The sequence below is a fragment of the Cottoperca gobio genome, chromosome 7 (assembly GCF_900634415.1).
Source record: "Cottoperca gobio chromosome 7, fCotGob3.1, whole genome shotgun sequence".
NCBI lineage: Eukaryota > Metazoa > Chordata > Actinopteri > Perciformes > Bovichtidae > Cottoperca > Cottoperca gobio.
Window position 1 is genome coordinate 11051044 of NC_041361.1, and position 23525 is coordinate 11074568.

Genomic DNA, 23525 nt, shown 5'->3' on the forward strand with positions numbered 1-23525 from the left:
CTGTAACCTATATTATCATGTTGCCAGTTTGACCAGCAGTCGGCGCCATTTGTCATCAATCGTTTCTACATTCCTTCTCTGTTCAGGAATTCCTATTATAGTAGTCTCCTTCTGTTTAAGAGCCCTGTCACTCAAAAATGTGTTTCCTATATTGTTACTTCACTTGGATGTGTGAGTTTCACTATGCAGAACGATGTATGTGCAGAGTTTGACACTTGAAGGCTGTTTCTTTGTCCTCAAATTAAATCTAAGTATAATATGTGGATGTACCAGCAGCATTTGTGACATTAGCACTATGTAAACTTACTAGGTGTGACGTGGAAACGTGATGCCTTCAGCGCACATACACTGAGAATGATCTTTTTGGTGAAATAGGAGACATCTCTTTTCCTGTAGGTAACTTATTAGGTAAATTATTTTTTGCATATTCATGGTTTCTGGATTTTTCGATAAGGGAAATAAAGTAGGCCAATATCTCATTTTAAGAATGTTTAAGCAGGTAGGCTAATTTAACTTTTTTTGTTAAAAAACATATAAGACAAGCAGGGTTTATTTATAAATCTTCCGTTTAAAAAAATAATAATTATGAATTAATTCTGGATTTTTAAACGAGAAAAAATGACTAGATTTAAGATGTAAATTAACTTTGTGAGAACAGAAATAATCATTCTGATAATGCACTGAATTCTTGTCACAAACAACCAACCAACAAGCTGCTTTAAATAAACAAGACAGTGTGAAATAATAAATAATAACTTGATGGGTTCCCTGTGTGTGTGTGTGTATGTGTGTGTGTGTGTGTGTGTGTGTGTGTGTGTGTGTGTGTGTGTGTGTGTGTGTGTGTGTGTGTGTACACAGTGACTTTCTCCTGTCTCTTTGACATTGGAGGTATAATACCTGACTGGAGCGGTCGATGGGCGCTGTGTAAATGGAAGGCGTTTACAGGATGTGAGGGGGCCAAAGTGCTGGATCAGTGAAAACCGAGAAGACCCGCATCTCGCCCCTGCCTGCCTGGACATCTGCAGCCAGCGAACACAAGACGCCTCAGCATCCCAATCAAACACACCTCTAGATGTTTCATATGTGCAACAAAAGGAAATATTGGAACCTCTCAGACTCTGATAATTATGTAACAATTTAAACTATAATTGTCTTTTCGATGCATAATGTCATTTCAGCAGGAGATATAGAATAATGGGCCATCCCATTTAAAATTCGTGCTAAGCAACATACATTGAGCTTCAAGGGCCACATTTCCTTCGAGTTGAATGTTGTTAATAATACGAATCCATACCGTTAAATTCTACAAAATATAGAAATGTCAGTGAGTGAGTTCGGGCACACATTCAAGAGGGCTGATGCCAAACTCATCACATATTCAAATTCAAAAATAGAAATCCGACAAAAAGCCGCAGAAATTCTCGGGGACTTGGGTGTGTGAAAAGTGCAGGTCTTGCATAATTTATTAAGAAAGCTGTAATCTATCCATCCGTGTGTCCGTGCCTATGGCTTTGTGTACAGTCATTGATCATGTCGTGAATCCAGAAACAAGAGATTTTACAGCGCAGATGCCGCCGGAGCTTCACATCCAAATGAAGCACTGAGCAGCAGCCGAACCGTTTTCTCCCCTGTGTTGTGAACATGTTTGGACGAGGCGCGGTGCTCTGCCTTTAGTTGATGCATTTTACTGTAAAAAAAACTGTCTTTTTTCACCCAAGTTGTGCTGATGTGACCGAGATCCCCGTTAACTGCGGATGTCCCTGACCAATTCAAGCGTCTTTCTGCTTAACGAGGTGGGTTGTTTTCAGTTGTTCTCTTCTTTTGGGATCTCTTCGGGGGTGGTCGAGGTTATTGACGAATGAATGAGAAGAAGGGGTTTGAAAACAAGATGCATGCGTCGTGTAGCCCGTCATTACTGTACCCTTAGACACAAACAAGCAGTAAAGGTAGAAGTAGGTCCTTGTAGGGATACCGATAATTAAATTAGGCAGGCTGACCTCACTGGGAATCTTTCACTTCGGTGTACAGGAGGCATGCGTTTGCACTGTCAGTCTGCCAGCAGAAATTAGGGACAGATGAGCTGCAGTGGGAATGTTTATGATAAACACTTGGACCAAAATAAAATAATACTTGTTCAGCTGGAGCAACAGATGAAAACAACCATCCAGCATCCGTGCCTCCACCTTATCATTTATTAGGCTGTGAGAGAAATAAATACAGTTTTGCTGCAGGATAATACAGTAAGTGCATTTAGGCTATAATAATATGTGTGTACATATAACATACTTGCAGTCAGAGAGTGATAAAACAGTTTTTACTCGTATTTGAATCACAAAAACATTCATATTTCCATATTCCACTACTGCCTGTTACTGTAGACGAATCAATGCACTGTCAACACAACTTTTTCCTTCATACTTACTGTAATGCATATGAGAAACTTAAACTGGCATGCTTATGAGGTTTATGTCATGACAATTATATTCTTACTGTAATGTATATTCTCAGAAGGCAATGGCACTGTAAAGTATAGATTTAAAGAGTATGTGCTTGGAAATAAAAAACATTACAGGGCGATATAGAGTAATATCAAATATAGAGTGGGAGCTCCCTCTGAAACAAAGCAATTGATGATGTACTAGCAGTAAATGTAATCCCAGTATGTTTCCAAATGTAATAATTCTCTCTTGATAATGATCCACGTTTAGCTGGTGAATAGAGAACTATATTACAACAAAGACAAGTGTGGGTTGCTGACTTGATGCGTAAGCCTTATCATCTTGGCCATTAATGAAATGCTATCATGACGTTCTTTCCTGGAGATCTGATATATAGAAGACATAGATGGAGAAAAAGTTACTCTATTTTCCATAATGAACAGAAATTGCTGAAGGTTGGCAAACTGTGGCCCACCTGTGAGATAATCTATGATCCAGGACACCTTTGAGGCGTCCATCTGTACCTCTCTGAGCTTGTTTCCCACCCAGAGAGTCTGGACTGTGTTGAAGGTGCTTTAAAAGTCAGAGCACATGCTTTTGCCCGTGCTGCTAGCCTTATCCCGCTGGGGAAAGGTCCTCTAGAGGAGCTACATGATTGCAACATTTGCTTCAGTGTATGTCTGGTAGGCAAACTGCAGGGGGTCCAGTCAGTCTCTCAGATTCATCCGATGGAGAGACTTTCAGCACTCCAGCGTCTCGTTAAAGCAGGTTTTGCTCTTCAAATGAAACATCTCTTCTTGAAAAACAAGTTACAAATGACATGTGTAACAGTTATATGTCGGCTACATAACATTTAGTGTGGTATGAGACTTACTTCAGAATAATATTGAGCGGAGTTCTTTGAAAAGTAAAGTTAGCGACAAAAGAAATGTGACTTGCTAATGGATGTTTAATTGAATCAAAATGTAGGTTGTAGCATAAGACAGAGAACAAGACTGAAGTTTGGTGCATTTCATACATATTCAATTATTTCCATTGCATTAGAGTTGAGAGTAAATTAAGTTAGTTTATTTTTGATAAATTGTATTTGATAAATAATAAGTAAAGTGTGAAAACAAGCTTGTTATTATTATTACAATTATTATATAACAAGCCAATAACATCATCACTTCTGTTTTCAATAATCGCTGTTAAATATGTAATATTATCAAGAAAAGAACATGATTGATTTATTTAATCTAACTCACAACCGCACCAGACATACTGTATGTGTGTGTGCTTTACCAGTACAGAAAGTACACTGTCTGTGTGAGGAGCTGCGTGGTGACACGATCACTCCCTTCACTGGCATCCCACCAGTCTGTTTACCTCCTCCTCCCTCCTCTTGGTGTGCACACTTCAAACAGGGATCAGGTCTGTGTTGGAACACATGCTGTACCTGCACGTCTGAACCCATCAAGTACCGTACAAACCTCATGAAAGGATTTGGCAGCAGCCAGGTGTCATCTCCCTCCACTCAAAAATCAAAACGCAGCATCCACGGTGCCTTAAAATAGCCCCTCATCCATAATGCACCAGCACAGCTCTGCCCACACAGGCGGTTCTTTTGGGACAGACTGACAGACATCTGCACTCAATGCTTGGGTGCAGCTCCTAAAGCTGCTCTCTCTCCTTCCCATGCCTGTCTCGCGCTCAGCGCAAAGAACTGTGGAGTTTAACTTTCAAACCTTCATTCATTCATGTTTTATTCACATCTAAAGCTGATGCAGAATTCGAATGAATGCCTGCTTCGTCTCTCCCTCTCCTTTTTTCTCTCTCCTCCGCCTCACTGTTTCCTGCAACCTATCCTATGAATTATGAATCTCTGCTGGAGATTTCCACATCACCCGTAGTCATGGTTTTATGGTAGTCAGACTGGTCGGTCTTTAGATGCATGTTGTTGATCTCACTGTATCGTACGCACGACGTACTGCGTACAAATTAAAGCATGAAGCAGATACAGCTTCTTCTCTTGAGATGTTTGGTTGGTTTGTATGTTTTTTTGTTTTAAATCTGTACATACAGTGTACCTCTGCTGTCCATACACTCAGCAGCTGAGCAGATGTCAGAGTACAGCCAGCCATGACATCTATAGAACACACTCAGTGAACAGAGGGCTACACTGGGGACGCCTCCACTTGTCGAACAGAGACAACTTACATGGCTCCCATATCCCCTCGCCACCACAAGACGTTCTCCCGTCTCTAAACTTTTGGCTTTTGACATGTTGAAATCCGAAGGGGCTGAAAAAACAATGTGATAAGACTGTAGAAATGGCTCATTGTCCCCTGTGAGATTTGGTCTTTGTGTTTTTGAGTTACAGAGCATAGTTGTTGATAACCTTGTCCACTTACTTGTGTGTACTTTTGGTCTGGGGCTCATGGTCTTGGCTTGATATGTTTGTTCCAATAAAGGGAAATCTTAAAGGCACATACGGTGTAGGATCATAGTCATACGGTGTAGGTATCAGAGACCCTGCCCTCTGCCTGTATTTTCTTATTTAGCTGTGTTCGGGACATTTCTAGGCGTCTGGGTGCCAGATTCACCTGGTTTTGAGCACCTTAACCCTTGTTGAGCCGGCAAGGAGGGGACTTTGAATGTTGTGTTTACAAACCGTAACCGACAAACCCTACTCATTGTGCCTTTAATGATACAATACTGTTATAGTTTAGACAATAGAGTGCTTCCCTTTTGTGGAAACAGCTTCAACATGTCACTGACACTGAAAAAATAAACAGTTTCCTGACTTTGGTATGAATTCATTTGACTGGTCTGAACAGAAACCTGACCGCAACACCATCAAATACCTTTTGGAATGCAAACTGTGCGCCATGACCTTCAACCACCAACAGTGAATGACCTTACTTATGGTGGCTGAAGGGGAGCAAATCCCTGCAGCCAGAAGTGCCAAAATCGTGTGGAAAGCCTTTCCAGAAGAGTGGAGACGACATATTAATGCCCATGATTTTGGAAATGGACCAACAACCACATATGGGTGTAATATTCAGGCGTCCACATACTTTGGCCAATTACGTGTGTGTGAGAATCCCAAGACGTGACTAAAATGAGAATATGATGCTTTATCATTTTTCTTTGGATCTCACAGTGTGGATTGATTTTGCATCGTGATAGCAATGAGAATAGATTTTATTAGCCATACTGTTGCCGTAAGATCCCGTCAAACATAACAACACCTGGTATACTTGTTCGTCACAGTGATGTCGTGACGGAGTCCTGAATGAACTTAAACATGCGGTTGCGATACAGAGTCCCATTGGACAGGCGAGGTAGAGATGAAGGTAAGAGAGGGGAGCAGCAGAGAGGGTGGGAAGGATGATATGCAGAGCAGAGAGAGCCTCACTGACGTAGCAAAGGGTTGTGTACTGAGAGTGGTGGAGAATAAGAGAGGAGGGGGGGGGGGTGGAGAAAGAGAGAGGGATAGACTGCTTACAAGCACGCTACAGTACACTTCAGTGTTACCCAAGAGAGAGAGCACACCATGACTGACTAGCAGAGAGAGCGAGCAAGAGAGACGGGGAGTGTGCGCTCCAACCTCCAACTGAGTAAGTACACTGCTATCCCTTCTGCACCTAATCTCTTCTGCAAATTGCATCGATGACCACTGTGAACCTAACAATTGATCATGTATTATTTGTAATAATACCTGATTAGATCATATCCAGGTTTACTTTGTAGAAAACCTTTCAACTCAGCTCGTGTCATTTTGAGTGAAAGTTTGAGAAATGTGACTTGATGTATGCGGCTGTCAAAGTGGGGCATGGCTGAATCTTCGTTTTGAACAAATTTGATGTACGTCCAAACTCCTCACCCTCAGCGCTGACATTTCTGTGGAAATTCTGAGTTGCACTAAAGCAGAAAATGACATTTAGTGCAGTTGTGTGACAGAAGAACAGTGATGGGAAGCTGTGGGCTTACTTCCAGGCGTTCATGCTTTCTCTATTGGTGGGGGGGAAGGAGTACATTTGGGACCGCTAGGCTTCCTGTGTGGGGTCAATTAAATACTGCATGAGACAGAGCACTAAAAGCCTGTCCCGTGAGGAGCGAAGTGCTTTGTGTGTTTGTGTGTGTGCGTGCATGCATGCATATGTGTGTGTGTTGGCGCATCAGTGTGCAATGCCTTGATTCAATTTGATGAACTAGCAATGTTGAGAGGGCCAAAGATTCCAGTTGAGCTTCTGTTTGAGTTCCTGTTTGGAAACACTGCCTTTTTTAAAATTATGTTTTACTTGTTAAAGACAAGAACAAAGTCAGAATGTATAGGCTACGAGGCTCCCTCATCTTTTCATCTGTGTTTGGTTGGTCTTATCTAGGACATCTCTCTATCTCATCTATTCTACTATTTTAGACACCTCCAGTTGATTCATCTGTTTGTCTTGGCTGCAACATCTGCAATCTGTACACACACACACAACTTTTATTTAATTAACAACCCTGCGTAGTCACTAAAAATGTTCAAGACTCAAACTTGAAAGAAAACATGCATTTTTAAAAATCTATAGCTGGAATGCGTGAATATGTAGGGCTCCATTACATATTGATAAGTCTGACATTCCCTGAGTTAGCTCAGCCCACTAGCCAAGAAGACGTACCAATTAGTCCAAACTGAAACTAAAAATCAGGTCAGCGTCTAACAAACACATCTGATTTAATGAAGGATGCAGCAGCACTGTGCCATTCTGTGCTGCACTGTAGGTACACAGCTTTATGTGGGTTAGCTCCAGCCTCTCTGCACTTTGATGCAGTTTGGTGAAGTCAGGTTAAGGGATCCCTGGGGGGATGAAAGTCTAAGTATGCACAGCAAGGCCAAGTCGACAGCGGGGAGAAAAGATAGAGATTCCTGGCTGGGATCGCAGCGTCCTGCTCCTCTTCCTCCACTGTATGCCAGCTTCCCTGTCGACCCATCCCTGATGATTCACGTCATTACATTGTCCTCATTGGTGGCATTTCTCTTTGCGGTTGGCTAATACAAGATGTTTCCACCCATGCATACTACTGAAACTGTGAGGACTTGGTATGTTTGGTGAGAAAACAGTTGTGTTGCATGTGTTGAAATTACCTGGGAGTGCTTATTTATAGGCTGCCAAGGGCTCATTACATGCAGGGAGAATGTATCCTGAGGCAACATTAGAGCAGGAGGAGGATGGAGCTGCTCGGGACAGGATGGAGTATCAATCTGGGTGGCTCTCCTATTGATCCACTCTGCCCTACTCTGGTTGCACTGTCAGGAGACCTTCTCTCTGGCTCCGGATTATCCACCTCTGCCTGTAATGCTGCCTCAGCTCTCCACTGCACACATAGATAGAAAGGTGCCTCTTCACAAGTCAAAAGGTTGGAGACATGGGCAGGTGACTGCAATGTTTCTGTGCTTAAATCTGCAGATTTGCTGGAGAAATCTGGAACTCTGCCCTTTCGCAAACCCAGTTGGTGCAGAGCTTCTCACTTGCTTACAAGAAGGTGGTTGAACTTGAAATCGTTAAATAGCCACGTCGTGATGAGAATTAGGATGCGTAACCATGTTCCTCTCTTCCCTCGATTGTGAACGTCTATGTGAACTTTGAATGAAAGTGCTAAAAAAAGAAACATTATGAAGTACACCTGCATCACATTACCAGGAGGATTGAACAACACTAGATGTAATATTATTCTGTCGGAGAGAAGATGAAAAAAAAGCCCATCATAGCTTTGCTGCAGAGACTGAATACATGCTGCAGACTGAACAAAGACAAGCCTCAGTGCTGTCTGTGCTTGTTCTCCATATAGTTCATATTCAGATGGGCTATCTGGCATCAGTGAATATAGCTGAGCCAGTCTCAAATCTGCTTTGCTCTTTCTTAAGGGAATTCATCAAAACTCAGTGAACTTTGACAATCCTCCGCTATCCTCTCCCCACTGCCAACCCCAGCCCGTGATGGGAGGAGTGGAAGGAGCTATATTTAGACCGACAGAAAAGCAAAAAATAATAAAACAGAAAAGATTCTGCTGTTAATCTTTGTGCTGGCTGTCTTCCTTTCTTACCCTTTTTTGTGTTTGTCCGTCTTTATTTTCACGCTATTTCACCTTCCCCCCTCATCTTTATCATTCTGTCTCCCTCTCTTCAAATCAATTTAAGGAGATTAAACAGTTAACGAACACGATACATGATGCACATTTATAAAAATAACTTTTGAGGATTTTTCTCCGTGTTCAAGTTCTCTCTGTCTTTCTCCATCAATCTAATTTGCTATTCAGGCATGTTCCCTCCCTTCTTTCTGTTTCTAGCTCTTTCTCTCTGTGTTTTAGTTCTCTCTCCATCTTTACCTTCCCCTCCTGCTGTTTGAAAAGCTGTTACTCGATGGTGCTGCTTCGTGCACATTAACGATGAAAATAGTCACCCTATCTTCTCGGCTCCAGAGCCATCCCAAGGAGCTACTTGCTTTAACCACAATAACACGTGTATGCATGTGTGCGTGTGTTTGTATGCTTGCTTCTCCTTAATTTTAAAAAGCCATGTAGAAATATAGCCCTGAGACATTTTTTGCTAAGAGCCCTGGTGGAGTGCACTTAATTCTTAAGCAGCCAAAGTTGAACGAGGGTGAGAGAGCGCATGCTGCCAGCATAATGGATGCTAAAGTAGGGTCCTCAGTGCCTGGGGCAACCTGGAGCGAAGGCATCCAACCCTGGCTTAGGAACAACGAGGCTTGTCTCCTACAGTAGAGACCTCTCTGCTGGCTTATTAAGACATCTGATGGACTCTAGATGGCTGCTTGCTGACTCACCGCTGCATTTCTGTTCTGTAGGCTCATGCATCACCATCCTGTCAGGAGGATGGTGCAGGGCAGGCAGACAGGCAAGCGGGCACAGCCCTGCCCTCCTCTATTCCGCTCCTCTCCCTCTTTTCAATTCTCCATTCATGTTCTTCTCTCGTTCGGTCTCCCAGTTATCCATTTACACCCTTTGTGTTGTTGAAGCATTCACCTGTTAAGCAAAGATAGCGACTAATTGGCAGAGGAATGTTAATTACAGGCTAAGGTGTCTCTCAGCATTTAGTTTTTTGTTATAATCACTTAGCATGGGAGCGGGATCCCTTCTCAGATGCTCTTCCTGAGGATCCCTTCCTTATCGTAGGCTGTACAGATTGTAAAGCCCCCATAGGCAAAGTTTTTATTTGTGATATTGGGCTATATAAATAAAATTGACATGGCTTGGCTTATGAGCATGGCTCAATCTTTGTTCTGTCTTATTTATAGAAGTTCTATCGGTGCAAAGCGACAAATGATACTCTGCAGTTTGAGTGTAGACAACAAACCAGCTTGATTTTATTTCACTTTTTCAGGATCTCTTAAAGCGGGGCAGAAGAGACACAAGAGGAATGTATTAATGAGATGCTAGAGAGGGATACATAAGATGTGTGGCATGGTGGGACGCCTCAGGGGAGAAGAGGAGAGGAGAGGAGATAGAGACCAGAGGAAAAAGCTCCCTTTCTTACATGAGGGCTGGCTCGAAGCTGAAGAAACCCACTGTACTGTACCAGTACGCGGGCGTATGCACACCTAGTGCTGCAGTCAGGGCATCAATTTTGTATAGGAAATGGCTGTTGAGGCAGCGCAGCAACGTCAGCTGTGAAGCACTTAGGCTGAGCGCACCACCCTCTCTCTCCCCCCTGTAACCACGGGATGAGGGGAGGAGGGTTCCGCCTTTTCTGTGCAATGGGGGAGAAGAGAGCGCTGGCAGCAGAATCATGTCTGCCTCCGACTCGAGTGCTACAGGACTCATCTGTAACAAGGTACGCTGTTGATGCTCCCCTTTTTGTTTAATCACTGCATGCAAACTCAGTCTCTTCATTTCTGGGTCCCCTGTCTGTCTGCTCTGAGACGTCTTCTTCTTTCTGTTTTTCTCTTCTCCCCTCCCCTCTCACTCTTGTCTCAGCAGAAGTCTATTCCCGTTCACTCACTTTGCCAGCATCTCTCCACTTCTCCCCTATTTCTCCTTATGTGCTCTGGGCACACTGTACCGCACACATACAGTTTGTCGATCCATCTCGAACTCACTATAGGCTACTTTACAGCTTTGTATTGAGGAGGCCCATCTGTTGAATGTCATGGATGTTGACTCTGTTGTTTTGTAAGAGTCTTATCTCCTGTCTTTTGATGAAGTATTTCTTACCTTTGACTATCGTAATTGAGACCATACGTGTAGTTCTTAGTCAGTTTGAAGATGATACGTTGGGAGCGCAACAGCCTCTTGGAGTCCACTGTGAAAGTTTAACAATTGAAGAGATCACTAAATAAAGTGATGGAAACAATATCCACAGTCAAGTGAGAATAAGACTTTTTTGTATGAAATTCCCTTTTTGTGTTACTGTCAAGCAGCTCAGCAAGGACAGACTGTGGAAACACAAAGGGGACATTGGTACTAAACTGAGTGTAACTTCAAAAGGTACTCACATGATTAACCCTACTGAAGCCTCATATAAACTTCAGATACACTTTGGAATACATTTGGTCTAGTATGTATGAACAGGTGGGAACTGTCCTTATAGGAACGTGAGTATTGTTTTAAGAAAGATTTGAAAAAATGTGAACTTATCCTTTAACAGCAAATTATGAATGTAAAGTCCTTCAAAAGCATATTTTCTTGATGCTACTGATAAGAAGGAGCTGTTTTCCATATTAGTTTCAGTATCTGTTCTGTTGGCTTGTGAGTTGACCAGCATTTTAAAATATTCCAGGTATTTGTTATCTTCAAGAAACCCCAAGGGGAATTTATACATTTGTCTTTCTCATTCACGCACATGGACAGAAATACAAAACATCTCTGTGACTGGGAGTGGCTTTGAACAGCAATGCACTGAGCGATGTGAAGTTACGTTCTACATAGTAATTGGCTGTAATATGTGAATGTCAGGCATTTGTCACACAGTTGAAAGGCACTAAGGAAAAGAGAGAATGAGAGATAAAAGCAGAGGCCTCATCATTTTGAGATAATGTAAGACTTCGCACACTTCGCAGGACTTCGAAAGAAATTACTTTGAACATTTCACAACTCATTGTCAATAAATCAATAAATTAAATCTGCGACTTTTGTCACTCTTGGTATTGAAAGCAGTTCATCTTAATGTCAGTAGTGGGGCAGCAGGGAGCAACACACTACGTATCAAGTGACCATCCTACAATACAGTACAGTCAGAACATTATGGTTAAAACATTTAAACATGTTATGCCTTAATATCTGGTTCTCTGCATCTGCCATTGGAGTTTCTGCAGGTTTTGCACAAGTCAAAAGCCAGACAGCAAAGAACATCTGAGCATTTTGCACTATTGAAACTCATTGGGAATCCATGCAATAGCAGTGTGAGGCTTTATCAAAGGATGTTGGTATCTGGAAGTTAACAAAGAGAAATAGACTGGCAGTCATGTGCTTCAACCTTAAGGGAATGTGTTTTTAGTTTTCTCCATTCTGTCATTTGTTATCTATGCAGTAATGTTCACTATAGTCCCTCCTAAGCAAATCAAAATATACATTTTCAACATTATAAAAGTGCAATCACAGTAGGTGAAGACAATGTATGGATAGTTTGTGCTAAACAGACTGAACTTTAGAATATCAGTCCTCTTCTTCCATCTGCAAACATTGTTTCTTCTGCTGGTTGACTCTTCAGATTCTGCTCCACCTCTAGCAGGCTTTGCTATTCAAATGATATCCACACACTCTGCGCTGAATTCAGCTAAAAACAAAAACAAACATTTGTGGCATAGGAAAAAGCAAACAAGGGATGGAAAAGGTGGGGAAATGGGCGGAGGAGATGGGTAGGAAGAAAAAATGTAAAAGAAGGATGATAGCTATATTTATCTCATGTGGGTGCTCCTGTCTGGTATGTGAGGAGGCTTCCAGCCCTGCACCCAGCTGGGACTGCAGCCACCGGGGAAGAGCAGGATGCTGATGGAGTGAGAGGACAAGACAAACGTAGGATCTGGTGAGGTGAGCTTTGTGGGAGTTTCATCAGCCTGGAAGTTTACATGTGCATAAAGTGTAAAGAATAAGGCAGTTTCTGTATCCTTCAGGGTTTTTATTTTATTACTCTTTCTCTTCTTATTAAATGTCAATTAAAACATTTTCTAATAGTGTTGTACAATAGTATTTGCACTGAGTGTAAAGCCGTTGGATTATGTCTGTCTGTCTTTGTTGATTGAGACCAATCTGGAGTCAATGAATGGAAAGATGGATTTTGTTTTACTTGTCAGAGTTGTGTCTTAGTAGAAGACTCTGGGCGTTTGCCAACATCTGGTGTACCTGGCTGAGTGGATAAATAGACTACAAGCACTGTGCTGGTTGTTGGTGTTGTTGCAGTACTCACGCACATGTTCCCTTGAGATGGCTGCTTTGGAAAGTCGCAGGAACTCACTGTCCCCTGCAGGCTGGATCACATGGCTTCAGGAAAGGACAGGCAGGTTCAGAAACAGGTTGAACGAATAGAAAGTAGCAACAGCTGCTATGAGATATTAGGTACGCTATTATGGCGGTTTTATCTCCTCTCTGCCAGGGCTGTAACAGTTATTTCTATTTTCTCATCCTTTCTTTCAGGGTTCAGCCGATTCCTACACTAGTCGACCCTCGGATTCCGACCTGTCCCTGGAGGAGGACCAGGAGGCGTCTCGGCGTGAAGCCGAGCGCCAGGCTCAGCTGCAGCTAGAGAGAGCCAAGGTGAGAGCCTGAGGGTCAAAGGTCAATGCTTGACTTTAAATTCACTTTCAGTTCCTGAGGAGCAGCATGTCAACAACTGAGTCATGTTGATACTCAGTTTACTTTTCAATAGACTGATTTAATCTAGTTGTAGATTTATAAAGATATTTATTTGTGATTTGTGGGTATTGGGCTCTATAAATAAAATTGACTTCACTTCACTTGTCTATAGAACTATTATTAATCTTCAGACTAAAGATTTTGGTAAATATAACAGAATCAGATTAGGGTTTATTGTCAAGTAGGTTTCCCCTCGGGATCAATAAAGTATCTATCTATCTTCACTAACAAGGATTTACCTTTGTGTTTGGTGCATACATTAAACATATGAGGAGGAAATAAAAATACAGGGAAAGTACAAGATCAAGAACGTTAATAGAAAACAGAAATAGAAGATACTATAAAAATGCTTTAACAAATGTGTTTAATGTGATAGTTTATTGCAGAATGTGCAATCATATTGATAGAGCAATGATACTGTATATTGTCATGTCAAATTAATCTATTTCTATTTTTTATGTTTTGTCTGTCAACAGTCCAAACCAGTAGCATTTGCAGTGAAAACCAACGTAAGTTACTGTGGGGCCCTGGATGAAGACTGTCCGGTCCAAGGTGCCGCTATTAACTTTGAAACCAAAGACTTCCTGCACATAAAAGAGGTCAGAGGCCTTCAGCAAGAAAGTTTTAAAAAACTTTTACTATTAAACTTGATCCATGTTGGCACACTTTGCAGCATAACTTCTGAGTCATAAAAGATGTGGTTTACTATCGTGCAGAAATACAACAATGATTGGTGGATTGGTCGGTTGGTGAAGGAAGGGGCAGACATCACTTTCATCCCAAGCCCAGTCAAACTGGAAGCCATGAGGATAAAACAAGAGCAAAAAGCAGCAGCAAGGTCAGAAGTCACTCGACTCAGAGATCTCTGTTGTCTCTCTACGTGTCTCTGTATCGGTCTCTCTGTATTGACCTAATTTCACCAGCTTCCTGTCTCACACACTCTTTGAAAACATTTTTTTCTGTTGTTGACGTAACTAGTTCTTGCTCATGTGTTGCTCCGTTTTGGAAGTCTAAATTGCCTCCTGAGGGGATTCTCGTATAATGAAGCTTTTACATTATGTTGCTCCACAGGAAAGGAGGGAACGCTTCATCTGGAGGCTGGAGGTCGACCCCGCCATCTGCAGGTAAGTGGAACTGGAGGAGTCCTGCTGCTGTGTCTGTCTGCTCTGCGTCTACTGGGACTGCATGCTCTCACAGGGTCGTATTTACACATTCATGGGCTAGAATGTTCCCTTTTAGAAGCAATGTGTGTGTTTGGAGACATCCTCTCAACATAGTTTGCCTTTTACATCAAATTGAGCTTAATTATGTGAGATGACCACTGAAGGTGATCAGTCCTCCAAAATGTACATTTAAAAAGGCCAGTGTAAATTGACTTTGCTTCAGTACAGCATGACATGCATGTTTTCTCTTACAGAGCCTAAAAAGTCAAATATTATCTACTGAAGGATTTACTTATTTCTACTTATTAGCTTTTATCCTTCTTGTTTAATGTTCGTTTTGTTTATTCTGAAAGCCAAACAGAAGCAGAAACAGGTATGTTTTTCATTGGGCCTCTTCCTTATTAATTATTTAAGAACACCCTTAATTATACTGCTACACTTAATGCATTTCAGTCCATTTTTATGGCTCTGTACATGCAGAGCAGCTACTACGTGAAAGCTAAATGTATGTGTTATGACAGTAAATTCACTTCAACATGTTGTATATTTTCCACCTCCAAACCGTGTCTGTGCTTGTGGCCTGTGCAGACTGAACTTGTTCCTCCGTATGATGTGGTCCCTTCCATGCGGCCAGTTGTGCTGGTTGGCCCTTCACTGAAAGGTTATGAGGTGAGACAAACATCAACACTGCTTTTAGTACAGTTTGGTTCTGCTTATTCACGTCTTGTCTTGTGTTTGGAGTAATTAACTGCATGGATCAGCTAGAACACTGGAGCATATTTCTGCCAGTCGCAGAGTCTCTTTTCATGCTGGGGGTGCTAATTAGAATTTAAATCATACACATAATTGCTTTTAAGTCATTTATCAAGTAAAAATGCAAATCATATTAAGAGTTTAGCATCTGAGTATTGTCTTCGTGTCACTTCATACCACTAAATGATTACTTTTAAGCTTGTGTTTTAGCATGAGTCCAGGGATGGCAATGCTGGTCTGTCAGTCAGTCCACCACTTTTGTCCTGATTTTGTACAGACATTCATGCTCCCCAGAGGATGAATCCTACTGACTTTGGGGATGCTATTACTTTTTCTCTAGTGCCAGCATGAATTTGACATTTCTGATAGATTTCTATGACATTTGATGCACACATTCATGTCCCCCTCAAGATGAATTGTAATCATTTTGGTGATCATCTAACTTTCCCACTAAGAGCCATCATCAGGTCAAGATTTGCTGCACTAAGCTAGGAAATAGCATGTTAGCATTGTCCTTTTGAACAATGTTAGCATTTTAACCAGCCATAGATGAGACATATTGAAGTGTTTGAAGTCACATTTGGTCTTCTCTTCTTGGCCCACCATTGTTTGTTCCAGTTTAATCTGGATTGCATTGTCTGGTCCAGTATGGACTCGCCTGGTTTGATCTAAAGGGAATCACTCTCTTCTCCATTATCCCATCGACACTGATACTAAACACCACAGTCACATCCTGATGAAATTATAATACACACAACAGGAATTGTAGATTCATTTAGAGAGATACAGAACAGCATACAAGCCCCTTTATATGAACTGCTGTCTGTGATATTCTCCTATCCTGAACACAAGATAAAAGCACATTGCGGTTAAACTCGATTAATCTTAGAATATGTCAATTTCAAATGACTATGGATGAATGCGCTGAATTGTGAGGCGTGTAATGCCACTGTTCTTAACATTTTCTCTCTGCCTCGCTCTCTCCTCTGTGAATGGGCAGGCTGTGTGCCAAGCCGTTTGTTTTGTGTATGTGTGAAATATTTATGCATCGCTCTGGTGATGTGCTTTGGGGATACTCCAGTGGTGAACGCCAGCCTGCCTCTCTCTCCCTTCCCCTCTCATTTCCTTTTTCTCCGCTTTGTCCCTCTTGTGCATTGTTTTATTTTCGGTTGCACACCATTGCTCTCCATCTCTCTCTCTCTCTCTCGCACTCTTTTCCCCTCTCATTGCCGTTCCTCCATCGCTCTGTTACATGGTGGAAGAGCAACACCACTGTGCGCTTCATCCACTATTCTGAAGGCCATCCATTTTTCAGGTCTCTTTGAAAATAGACTGCTCCACTTCATCCTCACAGTGCAAATGCGGGGACACACCCCATCTCTCTCTCCATGTCATCCGTAAAGATCCCCGCCTTACATGTTTGAAGACATAAATAAACCTCGCTTAATTATCCGCTTTAAAATTCTTAATATAGAGTGCTGCAGGGATGACGTATTTTTGTAAGCTGACTCGGAAGTTAGCATCACCTTGATTCCCAAAAAAAAAAAAACAGTCAATGGGATTTTTCCATTGGATTTTGGATTATAATAAAAATAAGCTCTGTAGCAAACAAATGTTTTTGATACTTACATGTTTTGTTCATAAAGATATTCTTCACAAATGAACTGCACTTATAATATTTGAGGCATAAATAAAGTAAAAAGCTAACATTAGGCTATAAACGAACTACACCACAGTCGCATAGTTCAGGTCACCACCACTGAGCTAAAGGCCGACTCGTGTTCGTCTCATTCGTCTTTTTTAAGAAACGTAAAAGCTTCAAAATTCACGGGTCGGCTATTTACAGACATATTTTATGTGAAGGAACAGAACATTAAAATCTCTTAAGCTTGTGGAAAAACAAACATTTACTGAGAGACAAAAGGAGCCGGATGTGATTCCTGCACCACTCCATTAAATCTATTTCTCTTATTGAAACATTCAGCACCTGAATATACAAATGTTAATTTCAAAGTAAAACAAAGAAACTTTCCCCCTTTTAGCAGATTAACCTGCAAACAGCCTTCTAGTGTCAAACTCAGATATTCTGCAGTGAAGCACAAACATCCAAGTGAAGTTACAACAAGCAAAACACATTTGAGTGGAGGAGGACTTTAAATGGGGCTTGTTATCTGTTCTGATGATAACACCACCTTTCTTCATGAGGTATATAATGAACAATGAAAGGATAATGTTACCGTCTCTTCTGTCCGCTTAATTTTGTGTATTCTCATGTGGCTGCCATTTTGGCCAAGTCTTTCTTGTAAAAGAGATAACATCAAAGCTAGGGTAGGCAATTTAATTCAGAAGCATTTTGTTACATTTGTTGAAATTCTCTTTATAAATCTCAAATTAGTTCTCAACACTTAACAAATCGAGGCAGCACTTTACTTTAAATCACCATATTTAGTATTTATAATATAAATATAAAACATGATTTATAACACTACAATGTTGGTTGTAATCAGATTTAAGTAATGACTAAAACATATATAACATAAAACTATAACTATCACAGTTGGCACCAACAGACTCGCAAACAGGTTCATGGAAAGTCAGTCCAGAAACAGGCAAAGGTATCCAAAAAACTGCTCGTGAAGTATCTGAATCAAAGTAATGAAGATGGATGTGAAAGAACACAAGCAATAACGTACAGCTGGAAAGCTGACTGAGAGAGATAAAGAGCAGCACGCAGACTCAATACACAATGAAAGGAGGGTGATAACGAGGGACAGGTGAAAACAATCAGGGCGGGCCAGACAATCACTTGTTTCAGTGAAGTATCTGAAACAAGGGACAAAGGTGAGTATACCAAAATAAAACAGGAAATAATTACTGAAAACTGGAAATAAGGAATACACAAGCTTAGAGTAGAGCGGGACAGGACAATAACTCCTCCTAAGTGGTGGCTTATATATATATATATATATATATATATATATATATATATATATATATATATAAAAAAAAATGTTTAATGCTTATTAAGGGGACTGAAACTGATGTGTTACCAAAATAGAAAGTGAGTGAGAAATATGAATAATAAGTGTGTGTGTATATTTTATTTTAAAACATCCGTCTTTCTAACTTCTTTCCACTCTTCCTTCCTCCTATCTGCCGCCTAGGTAACAGACATGATGCAGAAAGCCTTGTTTGACTTCCTAAAGCACAGATTTGATGGCAGGTGGGTACGTCTGTGTTGCTCTACAGCTGCAGCTCAGTGTACAGTAACACTGTGACCAAGCTACAGAGCTGTCCGTGGGATTCTGCCTATCACGTTTCATGGTCGATAGGACGCATGGTGATGATGATTTATTTTTAGCTGCAAGAGAGTACAAGTTCATCTCATCCTTTGAAATGGAACAGTTGTGGATGTGATGTGATAAGACGCTTCTTCCGTAGGATCTCTATTACACGGGTGACTGCTGATCTGTCACTGGCGAAGCGCTCGGTTCTGAACAAGAAGGCCATAATGGAGAGATCCAACACACGCTCCAGTCTGGGTGAGTGACAAGAAAGTTGCCTTTGCCTCCTATTTTCTGCTAAATAAAGATTAATACCTGCTAATAATAGCTACCTCCTCTCTCTTTAATGCTAAGTCGATACTAAACTTCAGTGATGCTGCTCTGTTAAGCATGTCTCACACTATCCCCCGTCTTTCTTTGGTTTGTTGACAGCTGAGGTCCAGAGTGAGATAGAGAGGATCTTTGAGCTGGCCAAGTCTCTCCAGCTGGTCGTCCTGGATGCAGACACCATCAATCACCCGACACAGCTCCTCAAAACATCTCTTGCCCCCATCATCGTCTACGTCAAAGTCTCGTCGCCTAAAGTAGAGTGCAACCCACATGAACTTCCAAAAATACTTTGTGTGTGTGTAGTTGTTGGTAAAGTTAAAGCTGAAACAGTGAAATAGTAGATTACTTGATCGACAGAAAATTAATCAACAGCTATTTTGATGATGATTTTGGTTGATTATTTAATTAAAAAGAAAAATGAATCGTTGCCAGGTTCCAGCTTCTCTAATGTGAGGATTTGATTAATTTGATTCTGCTGTATTTTATGTCACTGTAAACTGAATGTCTTTGGGTTTGGTACTCTTGGTCAGACAAAATATTTGAAAGTGTCACCTGGGACTTTTATACCTGATGATATTTTGTGACATTTTGTAGATTTAATGATTGATCGATTTAAAAAAATTTTTTTGGATCATTAAGATGTAGTTTTGCACTTTGACCACATGGGCTAAAAATGGGTTTGAAATATTCTCCACATAAGAAAAAAGGCAGACTATGTTTATGTACTATATACTATGTCTATATTTCAGAAGATATCCCATGAAGCACTTGCTTGATATGACAAAATAAAAGAAGAATGATGAGGGAAATCAAATTACATCCATGCATTTGATAACTTTCATTACTTGGGAATCGCTTTCTTTAACTGCTTGACTCTTTGTCTCTTGCTCATCTCCCAGGTCCTTCAGAGGCTGATCAAATCTCGAGGGAAGTCACAAAGCAAACACCTCAACGTCCAGATGATGGCAGGGGACAAGCTAGCACAGTGTCCACCTGTATGTCGTTCTGCCTAAAACTCTATAGTTATATAATTATAATGCTCAAAAAAGGCTTTTTGAAAAAGAGTTGAAATTCATACAGTGATCTTTTAGGAACGCTTAGTGGTGTAATTCCTTTCTCATCTCTCGTATTCCTATCCTATCATTAGGAGATGTTTGATGTCATCCTGGATGAGAATCAGCTGGAGGATGCATGTGAACATCTTGCGGAGTACTTGGACATTTACTGGCGTGCTACACATCTTCCCTGTTCTGCCCCTGTTAACCCCTTACTGGACCAAAGCGTGATCACCCCACCCTCAGCTAACTCCAGCCAACAGGTAACACAAACACACAACTGATGCTTTCATTAACATTTTGGCTTGGTTATTAATCAAAACCTGTCTGCCTCCTGCCTCCATTCACTAGTTTTCTGAGACTCAAGAGTTGATAGAATGATCACTACCGCAGACATAGGTGAGAAAAAATGTGTTTCTCTTTCTTACTTTGGTGAGCTGTGCTCTTTTGCTACTGGTTTCTGGTACTGTTTTCTCTTTTGAAATGCTCCCCCTGCTCCACTGCAGAAAGCCTGTGCTCTCGGCTGGGGTCAGACTAGGAGGTCATAGAGCACAGGGACCAGGGTGCCACCAGGGGGCAGCAGCAGCCCTCATCTCTCCAAAGCCAGCCACCGCCTTCTCTGGCCACACCTGGGGCGAAGAAGAGAACAAGAGGAGAGTCCCTCCAGAGAGAAAGAGCAGGAGGCTGGTGAGCTGGAGGAAGAGGAGACACAAAAGGAGGTAGAGGAGTGCAGGAGGAGGAGGAAGATTCGAGAGAGGAGCCTCCACCTCACTGCTGCCCCCTTGCGAAGTGCTCCCTGCTCCCACCGCCACACGACAACTCAGGGCCGCTTTCAACAGCGAGTACTGATAACAAAAGCAAGTACAGCAGTGCAGTCTCTGCACAGCACCTCCCCTCACCCTTCCTCCCACCCTGACCTTGTTCCCAACTCCCTGCTTTCACACTGGAAGTCACAGCCCCAATGCTGAGCCAGCCCATGTGTGATCAGGGCTGTTCCAGACACACATAGGCTAATTCAGCTCTCATTGTACACTAATTACACACCCGTGAAGGCAGAGTATGTTAGCATACAGAACTGTAGCATAGCAACGCTATCAGTATAACCCAAAACATGAGTAGCTCCCGGTTGTCGGGTTCCCAGGGTTTCCTCTCTGATAAACCTGGCTTCCCCCTCTGTCCAAAGAGTGCACACAGAAACACATTCTGTCTGTCCTCCGTCTCTACAGCTCGCTGTGAGTTGTCATTCCAGTTTAACAAAACGTTTCCTCAAAGGCACAATTGTTTCTAGCAGAGTCAATATGGATTCACCTGTGTTGGGACACCCAAGGAAAATGAAAACTTTCCTCTTCCTTTTTATTATGTAGCCTTTTTAAATGATTTCCTTTTTTGTTTTGAGTAACTATCTATACTACTGTCTATAATTCATATCTTGGCTCTTAGTGTAGCTGATCACATATCTGTACAGTACGCAAAAGTGATGCAAAACTCATGCATGATAAGCACATACTTGCACATCAACGGTATATATGCATCTCTTGTCACAGCTGTGAATGTATAAATGCTGGTCCGTTGGCTTAGGAAGGATTATTTACAATAACTGTGGTTTGTTTGCAGATGTTTGGTGGCAAACTAAAATGAAAATGCAATTCAATATTAACCAGAAAACTGTGTTTTATTGTCAAATATGATTTTTATTTTTTGCCCAAAAGAAATTAATTAAAACTTTTCTTCCTGACACAATTTAACAAACTCAGACATATAATTTGTAGCATAATCAGATATCAGGAGATTCACTGATATTTATGTAGGTTACGTCAAGAAAAAAAGCTTTTTTTTTTACCACATCAGTGTTGCATTTACATTTCACACTTCACTGCTACTCTGTTGTGTAGTAACGAAGTGGGTGTAATTATTATTATGATTATGTAGAATTATTATCTGCTTGTTTGTTGGCATTAACAGCTCGACACGTGTACATCGGGCCTATAAGTATATGGAGGGTGACCTCTGGTGGTATAGTTATGTTATTTCTTACCGCTGCAAATTTCTCTGCCCTTTGCAAACAAACGGTGAGATATACATTAAATATGCATCCACATAAATGAAGAATACAAAGACAACTCAATTGTCTTTGCTGCAAATTCCAAAAGTTTCATCCAAACGTTGCATAGCCACTGATTGTCTCTTTATTTAATCGTATTGGCCTCTATTTTATATCTTACAGTGCTGACAACAAGGAAGCTCAATCATTCACTGAGATTCTCTACATGAATACATCTGCTTTCAACATATAAACTATAGAATTCAGCTAGCATACCATATATGTAAATAATCAAATGTATGTGCATGGCATATTGTATTTCGGTTATATCAGAAGGGCTTTTTAGGACCATCATCACACGAGCCATTCAGTTTTCAGAATATATCAACATGACCTACATAACCAGTCACATGTATCAAGACTTAATTGTACATACTGTATATTCAATATGCAGATTATTATTATTATTATTATTATTATTATTATTATTATTATTATTATTATTATTATTATTATTATTATTATTATTATTATCAACTTGCACAGAAATAACAAATGCTGACAGGAAGTAGAAGGGTTTTAGTCACAGTACACAATTGTATACTCAACGCCTCAGACAGCATGTGTTTATATGTATTTTCCTCTCTTTTTAGAACGATGCACTGCAGTTATTTAGGACCACAGTGAAGTTTGCTTCCACTGACACCCACATTCATTTCTGAAGGATCAGGTTTGAGATACATAACTTCTACTTGTTGAAACACAGAGAGAGCACAGTACCTTCTTTCGATAAATACATTTAAAAATAAATAGATATTAGCTCCTTCTATTTGCTTAACTTTTATTGCAGGATATTTCTACAAAAGGTGAATTATTCTTTGGACGTCCAAAGCACAATTTTTTACAATTATCATTTCCTTTTGTGTTTCACTTGCCTAAATTCTGTATGCAATACAAAGTCTAGCATTGAAGAGACACTAGCTGAGACTATCAAGGTATCTCCTCAGTTATGACGGGGTATAATTGCACTATTATCATTTATATGTCTGCTTTATGATGCAATAAATGCACTGAACGTTATGCTGTACCCACCTCCAATACTGAACAAGTTGTCTGGTCTGATGATGATGTCAACAATTCATGTGGTTTCTGACAAGTCGACAAGATAAATGATATCCAACAGTGTCTGATGATGATGTGTACGGGGTGCATCTTTTGTCTATAGCACATTTGAAAGAGGGGGTGAATAAAACACAACAACATTTAAGTAACATTTCCGTCTGTGGTGTTTTTATTTCTCCTTGGTGACTCATAATAATACAAATAGTAATAATACAATAACGTTTTTATTTATTTATAAAGCACTTTTCAAAGTCACAAAGTGCTTTACATGGTGGATCCAGGATTAAAAACAGTTCTAGCCCTAACTCTTAAAAACATTGCAGGATTTAGGTAAATAAAATCAGGCAAATAAACAAATAAGACATGTTGAAAATAAAACAGTGGTAAAATTAATAAAAGGCTTTTTTTGTTTTAGGTTTTGAGAAGTAATTTAACCGATTATGCATAACATGACCAGCAGGGGGCAGAAGTGATTCGTCTGTTCCTTCAGTGTGTGATGC

At 40.8% G+C, this 23525-nt stretch overlaps 1 protein-coding gene across 1 annotated transcript; it reads left to right on the plus strand.

Moving 5' to 3' along the window:
• The first annotated feature begins 1618 nt into the window (after window positions 1-1618).
• Window positions 1619-23174, plus strand: LOC115010642 (voltage-dependent L-type calcium channel subunit beta-4-like). The gene is made up of 14 exons (XM_029435320.1): window positions 1619-1793; window positions 13059-13178; window positions 13754-13876; window positions 13994-14115; window positions 14349-14401; window positions 14794-14813; window positions 15029-15109; window positions 18358-18416; window positions 18635-18735; window positions 18910-19061; window positions 19707-19802; window positions 19955-20125; window positions 20214-20261; window positions 20369-23174. Exons 1-13 carry the CDS (start codon window positions 1755-1757, stop codon window positions 20241-20243), a joined length of 1167 nt encoding a protein of 388 aa, XP_029291180.1. The 5' UTR covers window positions 1619-1754; the 3' UTR covers window positions 20244-20261; window positions 20369-23174.
• The last annotated feature ends 351 nt before the right edge of the window (window positions 23175-23525 follow it).